Source organism: Trichosurus vulpecula, chromosome 3, assembly GCF_011100635.1.
Source record: "Trichosurus vulpecula isolate mTriVul1 chromosome 3, mTriVul1.pri, whole genome shotgun sequence".
NCBI classification, from domain to species: Eukaryota; Metazoa; Chordata; class Mammalia; order Diprotodontia; family Phalangeridae; genus Trichosurus; species Trichosurus vulpecula.
Window position 1 is genome coordinate 139,061,222 of NC_050575.1, and position 7,795 is coordinate 139,069,016.

Sequence of the window (7,795 nt, forward strand, 5' to 3'; positions counted from 1 at the left end):
TGCTTTTCCTTGGGTGAGATGGTAGTTAGTCAAGCCAATGAAAGCAGCCTGATGTCCAAACTTTAAGTGGTTCCTAATTCTGATAGGTAGGTGTGAGGACAAGGGTCCTTCCCTTTGAAGTTGTTCTGAAGGGTGGTGGCTGCTTAAGATAGGTATAAAAACAAAGAAAAGCAAAACAAATCAGCTTGCACCATTAGTGTGTTCTCCAAGCAAGTCTCTGCAGACTCTGCTCCTCTGAATGAATGTGCTGTAGGTAAAATGCTGGCGGAGTATGACTAAGGAAAACTGCCTGAAAGAAGGCAGTAGTCCCTGCCTCCCCTGTTCAGGAAGAGTATGTGAGATTTCCATCACTGGTTGCATTAGTTCCAAGAAGACAGGATCCCTGTTGGGTGTCTGTGTAGCTTATGCCGAGTAAATATTGACAAAGTAGTCTAAAGAGCAAACACTTTGACATTTGTAAGGTCCACTGGAAGGTCTTGTATATATTTATACAGCAAGAATGAGCACCGCATACCAATTTTCCTGAACTTCTCCTGACATCATTCTGCATGGCTTTTTGTGTGGTGAGGGAGAGCTGGGCATTCAGAGGAGGATGGGGTCTTCCGTTCCATCTATAACCGATGTGCTCCTGTCCCCATTACAGAGTTATTATGCGTTCCCGCATTACCTGCTCTTCCAGGAGAAGGGAGAAAAAAACCACCATGAAATCTTGTTTTTAATTTATTGTAATTGATGTACTTTCTTTCTACTTTGCGAAAATTTTATTGATGTTTTTGTACTTTATATTTATTAAAGATTGAGTCTCAAAATGTAATGAGTTAAAAATGCTTGCTTAATTTAAATTGTGAATCTGTCTGTTAAGAAATGCATTAGGGGTAGAAGAAGCATAAGACATATTAATTGACAGACAGGAACTGCTGTCTCTGAGGTTGATACAAGTAATTTATTACTTTAGAAATGAATGCCACCTCCAGAATGTGCTTCATTAATTTCAAATTTAGTTTTAATTTCAAGCTGTTGCCCCTTGAGAAGAATAAGGTGGCAAATTATGTTTGAAGAGCAGAATTTTTTTTTTGCTCTGAAGAAACACCACATTTTAACTATTTAGTTTTGCAAAAAGAAAAAAAAAGTGCCTGTCTTGCTTGCTGCGTTCAGAGTGAAGAAAAAAAAAATATGTGCTAGTTAAGGTTAGCAGTTACTAACACTTGTTTTTTTTTTCTTTTTTCCCTCCTTGTCCTTTCTGCCTCCTCCCCCATCTTCCTCTCCCCTTTTTCTTTCTCTCACTATTTGTTTCTTTTTCTTTCCCTTTCTCTCTAACTCCCTTTCTTTTCCTCCTCTCTCTTCCTTTCTCCCTGCTTCTCTTCCTCTTCTCTTCTTTTCTCCCTTCTTTCTTGCTTCTTTTCCCTTCTCTTTTCTTCTTCCTTGTCCTTCTTCTCTTTTGCCCCTCTCCTCTTTCTTAATTTTTTTCCCTTCCTCTCATCTTCCCTTCATCTCTTCCTTACCGCAGCCTATGTTTCAGATGAATTGAAGGCAGCTGCCCTGGTTGATGAAGATATGGACCCTGATGAAACTGCAGCAGATGGGGAGCCCTCCGCCAAATATGCGTGCCCTGAGAAAGAGTTCAGTAAGACTTGTTCCAGCTACCAGAACTCTCCTGCTGCTGAGTTTTCCAGCCATGAGATGGACAGTGAGTCTCACATTAGTGAGACCAGTGATCGAATGGCTGACTTTGAAAGCAGCTCAGTTAAAAACGAGGAGGAGAGTAAGGAGGTTGCCATCCCCCTGGAAGACTCAGCAGTGTCCGACAGCCTGGAGCAGATGAAAGCTGTCTACAATAACTTTCTCTCCAACTCGTACTGGTCCAACCTCAATCTGAACCTGCACCAGCCCTCCTCAGAGAAGAATAATGGTAGCAGCAGTAGCAGCAGCAGCAGCAGCAGCAGCTGTGGGAGTGGCAGCTTCGATTGGCATCAGAGTGCCATGGCTAAGACGCTGCAGCAAGTGTCTCAGAGCCGGATTCTGCCAGAGCCCAGTCTCTTTAGCACAGTGCAGCTGTATCGACAGAGCAGCAAGCTTTATGGGTCCATATTCACTGGGGCCAGCAAATTCCGCTGCAAAGACTGTAGTGCCGCCTATGATACTTTAGTAGAATTAACAGTGCACATGAACGAAACCGGACATTATCGAGATGACAACCACGAGACCGATAACAACAACCCCAAGAGGTGGTCCAAGCCCCGTAAACGGTCCTTGCTGGAAATGGAAGGAAAAGAAGATGCTCAGAAAGTTTTAAAGTGCATGTACTGTGGCCATTCTTTTGAGTCTCTCCAGGACTTGAGTGTTCACATGATTAAAACAAAACACTACCAAAAAGTGCCTCTGAAGGAACCTGTCACACCTGTTGCAGCCAAGATCATTCCCGCCACCAGAAAGAAAGCTCCGCTGGAGCTTGAACTTCCCAGCTCCCCAGATTCCACAGGTGGGACCCCAAAGGCAACTATGTCAGACACGAATGATGCTCTGCAGAAGAACTCCAACCCCTACATCACACCAAATAACCGCTATGGCCACCAGAATGGGGCCAGCTATGCCTGGCACTTTGAGGCCAGGAAATCCCAGATCCTCAAGTGCATGGAGTGTGGCAGCTCTCATGATACTCTGCAGGAGCTCACGGCCCACATGATGGTGACCGGACACTTTATCAAGGTCACTAACTCGGCCATGAAGAAAGGGAAGCCTATCATTGAGGCTCCTGTCACTCCAACCATCACAGCTCTGCTTGATGAGAAGGTACAGTCTGTGCCCCTGGCAGCCACCACGTTTACCTCTCCCTCCAATACACCCTCGAGCATTTCCCCGAAATTAAATGTGGAGGTCAAAAAGGAAGCCGACAAAGAGAGAGTGGCGACTGAAGAAAAGACTAAGGACAAAGAAAAATCAACTGAAGAAGAGGAAAAGTATGACATCTCTTCTAAGTACCATTATTTGACTGAAAATGACTTAGAGGAGAGTCCCAAAGGAGGATTGGATATCTTAAAATCACTAGAAAATACAGTCACATCGGCTATTAACAAAGCCCAGAATGGGACTCCTAGCTGGGGTGGCTATCCCAGCATCCATGCGGCCTATCAACTCCCAAACATGATGAAATTGTCTCTGGGCTCCTCAGGGAAGAGCACACCCCTGAAACCCATGTTTAGCAATAGTGAGATAGTGTCACCCACAAAGAACCAGACCCTTGTATCTCCACCCAGCAGCCAAACCTCCCCGATGCCAAAGACCAACTTCCATGCCATGGAAGAGCTGGTCAAGAAAGTCACAGAGAAAGTCGCCAAAGTCGAAGAAAAGATGAAGGAACCTGAAGGGAAGCTCTCCCCTATGAAAAGGGCCACACCTTCCCCTTGCAGCAGTGAAGTCAGTGAGCCCATAAAGATGGAGGCCTCCAGTGATGGTGGCTTCAAAAGCCAAGAGGACAGCCCCAGCCCTCAGAGGGATGGGTGCAAGGAGAGCAGCCCCCTGGCAGAGCCAGTAGAGAATGGCAAGGAACTGGTGAAGCCTATGACAAGTGGCTTAAGCAGCAGTACAGCTATCATTACTGACCATCCACCCGAGCAGCCCTTTGTTAACCCCCTGAGTGCTCTCCAATCAGTCATGAACATCCATTTGGGGAAAGCGGCCAAGCCATCCTTGCCTGCCCTTGACCCCATGAGCATGCTCTTCAAGATGAGCAACAGTTTGGCTGAAAAGGCTGCAGTGGCAACCCCACCCCTGCAGTCCAAGAAAGCAGACCACTTAGACCGCTATTTCTACCACATCAACAATGACCAGCCCATTGACTTGACAAAAGGAAAGACTGACAAAAGCTGTTCTTTAGGTTCAGTGCTCTTGTCACCCACGTCAACATCCCCCGCCACCTCTTCCTCTGCGGTGACAACGGCGAAGACGTCGGCCGTCATGTCGTTCATGTCCAGCTCGCCGCTCCGTGAGAATGCCTTGTCAGATATCTCTGATATGTTGAAGAACCTGACAGAGAGCCACACGTCAAAATCTTCCACACCTTCTAGCATCTCTGAGAAGTCTGACATTGACGGGACCACGTTAGAAGAGCCTGAGGAGACAACGCCGGCCCAGAAGAGGAAGGGACGCCAGTCCAATTGGAATCCCCAGCACCTGCTGATCTTACAGGCCCAGTTTGCCGCCAGCCTCCGACAGACGTCAGAAGGGAAGTACATCATGTCAGACCTGAGCCCCCAAGAGCGGATGCATATCTCCAGGTTCACAGGCCTCTCGATGACCACCATCAGCCACTGGCTGGCCAATGTGAAATACCAGCTTAGAAGGACAGGGGGAACGAAGTTCCTCAAAAACTTGGACACTGGCCACCCCGTGTTCTTTTGTAATGACTGTGCATCACAAATCAGGACTCCTTCCACGTACATCAGTCACCTGGAGTCACATCTGGGTTTCAGATTGAGGGACTTGTCCAAACTGTCCAACGAACAGATTAACAATCAGATAGCACAAACTAAGTCCCCATCAGAAAAACTGGTGACATCATCTCCCGAAGAGGAACTAGGGACTTCCTACCAGTGTAAACTTTGCAATCGGACCTTTGCAAGCAAGCATGCCGTTAAACTTCATCTTAGCAAAACACATGGGAAATCACCAGAGGATCATCTCCTGTATGTCTCAGAGCTCGAGAAACAGTAGCATTTGCTTTCGATTAAAACGACTGTAATTTGCTTTGAGGAAAACTGTCAAAGGCACCTTAAAGCTACTATTTCCTTCTTGGCACATGTTCTTACTCTAACGGCAGAGAATCACTCTGGGCTGAACTGTTTTGTATAACTGTACAGTGTTTAATAGAGGCGCATAATCAGCTGTTGTTACTGGTAAAATATGAAGGTTAAAATGCAGTGGTAAGTGTTTGGAACTTTGTGTAAATTGGATTTAGTTGTGGGCATCCCTCCGATGCTTCAAGCTGCATGCATTAACAGACAGTTTAATTAAGCATTTATAAGGAAATCTGGCACACTTTTTCCATGTGACCCAAGTGTGTTGGCATTTCTCACCCTTTAATCTTTAGCCCTCTGAGTACTTTGAAGCACTTTTGCATTAATTTGGTTTAAAAAAAGAATAATAATAATGATAATGTATGGAGCTCTGTTTTTTTTAAAAAAAAAATCCTTACCAGCTTAGTTATAATTAATGATATGAACCTCCATTTATGCAGGTCTGCAGGGGTATAACAAGCCTTGAAATTAAAAAAAATATTATTTTCACATTGAAACATAGATGTATATATTGTATAGATTTCAGACTCTCTTATGAAAAAAAATGTGATCGTGGTTAAATGACCTTTTTTTTCTGCATTTATAGCAACAGTGTTTTATGTACCTGCTATGCTCTGGGCATAAGCCGTGCCTATGTATAGTGTATATTTCTCTCTCCCTTCCTTTTTTTTTAAGGTCTATGTTTTTTTTTTTGTTTTTGTTTTTACATTCAAACATTGTAAATTATACAAAAGATACCACAGATAGCATTTATAAAGTATGCAGAAACATTATTCTAAAAGCAAAGTATGATTGTTTTGCTATACAGTACATCTATATTGATAGAGGTTCATGTTTAAATTATGCATATTTATTAGCATCATGTTATCTTTTGTTTCGAGCAGTCTGATAACAGAGGCCAGGGAGGGCATCCGTGGCAAGCATCATAACTATTTTGCACATGATTTTTAAAGGTATTTATTAGAAATCAAAGGAAGTTCAAAACAAACTCAGTGCTCAAAGGGTTAAGTCTATTTGAAAAGGAAAGGGGGAAAAAAAAAACTTGTACTGTATTTCCTAAACATTGATAAAGCCTTTAAAATGTTTGTACTGTAACACTTTGCTTAAAAGTTATGAGGCATTCTGTGATACAACCTCTTTTACTTATTTATAAGTCTTCTTGGTTGCTATTTCATATTGTAGAATGCCTTTTTATTTCAATTGGTAACTTTCTGTTTTGTTCTGCCTAATTATTCTCCCAAGATTCCATACTCCAGCTTTATCTTTAGGCATATGAAAGGTAACCCGTGGTTACCGGCACACTAAGTGATTCTGTTCGTCTCCATTTTTGGCAGTTAATTTGCAGAAGTAACTGACAGCTGACACCATATGAGAATCTATGTATAAAATATTGGCATGTAAACAGCACAGACCCTGTAACGCACTCTGTGCCCTGTTTTGTTGTTGACAATGAAGCACCATTATATGACTCTTCATATAACCTTTTTTTCTACTGCAGCATTAAAATTGTCTTTTTGCTATAATTTTGTGTTGCGTTCACAATTATGTCTGAAATGTGCTACGACTAACGAGCACATTAAAATTAAATTGTATGCGATCTGTTTATGACTGAGTAGGTTTCTGTGTCTGCCAGGTGCTGGCAGTCAAAAGCTGCACATACATCAATGGAGTTTTAGTGAACTTTGGCTTTGAAAGAGCAGGTTGGCACTCATTCAGAGGCTGCATGGACAGAATTCCCTCCCCACCACCACCATCCCCTATAAAAAAAGAGAAAGAAAGAAAGAAAGAAAAAGAAAGAAAGAAAGAAAGAAAGAAAGAAAGAAAGAAAGAAAGAAAGAAAAGAGAAAAAGAAAATGACGAATGTTCTGGTGCCCCTTTACACATCAGGTGAGATTTAGTCTGAAAGGGGGGTTTGGGAAGGGTTGGGCTTTAAAAAGCCACATGTAGCAGAGCAAATAGTTTCCTTAAAGCTGTAAATGGACCCAATCCTCTGCTGATGCCGAAGGGAAGGTCCCTCTTGAATGCACAGACTAAAGGGAGGAGAGCTGTTGATGGTGCTGAAGGGGAAGGAAACCAGCATATAGGTATGACGAGTGCTCTGCAGGCATTCAGTTCTTCCTTCTGGGTCAGGAATTTTTTGTTATGAAGAAGGGAGAGCATAGCAGTTCCAAGCAAAGGAAACTTTGGCCCTTCCCAGCCCCTGCCTGCACTGTACCAAATCAACACCTGATAGCAAGAGGACAGGAACATGAATCCATAAGCAAAAGGAAAAAACCCAGAGTGTGCATATGAAAATGACAAGCTTTTTGTTAGCTCCAGGAAATTATGCCAACAAAACACTGGACGTGTAATTTAAATTGGTAAAATATCCTTATTACTATAAAGTGCTTTTTTTTTTCCAGGTGAGCTAGAATTATAGACTAGAAATGCTTTTATTCCATGTAACCTGATATTATATAAATGAGAAATTTATTCCAGCCACATAATTTATTAACGTGAGTGTAAAAACCCCCTTTATTTATTAAAAATTAAATGGATCCCTTTCAAATATGTTTAATAATATGCCTATTTCCCCTTCTTCCTCCCCTCCCAACTTTTGTTAAATTGAGTGCAAAATTTCTTTCCAGACTTAGCTTAGTAATCCATCTCTCTGGGATTTACAAAAGAACTTCAGTCAATTTCAACACTGATTTTTATCAAGCTGAATGAATAGTACTAGTTTGTCTTGCCTTACTAGTAAAGTTGGACTTTTTCTACTTCTCTGAACTATGGAATGGTAATCCTGAAAGGGAGTTTCTTGCATTGAGGGCCTCAGTCTGTTGTGCTTACCTTAACCCTTTGAGGAATCATACTGTGTCTTCCAGACCAAAAAAAAAAAAATTAAGAAGGAGGAGGGGCATGGGTGAATCAAAAGAAGGAGATGGAAAAACAACTTCAAACAGGGCTGAGTAGAGTCACCCAGAGGGAGTGGATCCTCTTGGTGAGGGTCCCCCAGAATGGCA

General features: G+C 42.6%; 1 protein-coding gene across 1 annotated transcript; it reads left to right on the forward strand.

Moving 5' to 3' along the window:
* Positions 1–1,520: 1,520 nt before the first annotated feature.
* Positions 1,521–6,287, forward strand: TSHZ3 (teashirt zinc finger homeobox 3). Its single transcript, XM_036752453.1, has one exon. The coding sequence runs from the start codon at positions 1,555–1,557 to the stop codon at positions 4,708–4,710; it is 3,156 nt and encodes a 1,051-aa protein (XP_036608348.1). The 5' UTR covers positions 1,521–1,554; the 3' UTR covers positions 4,711–6,287.
* The last annotated feature ends 1,508 nt before the right edge of the window (positions 6,288–7,795 follow it).

Excerpts from the sequence above, each read along its gene's own strand:
- TSHZ3 (XM_036752453.1), top strand. The coding sequence starts at position 1,555 with ATGGACCCTGATGAAACTGCAGCAGATGGGGAGCCCTCCGCCAAATAT.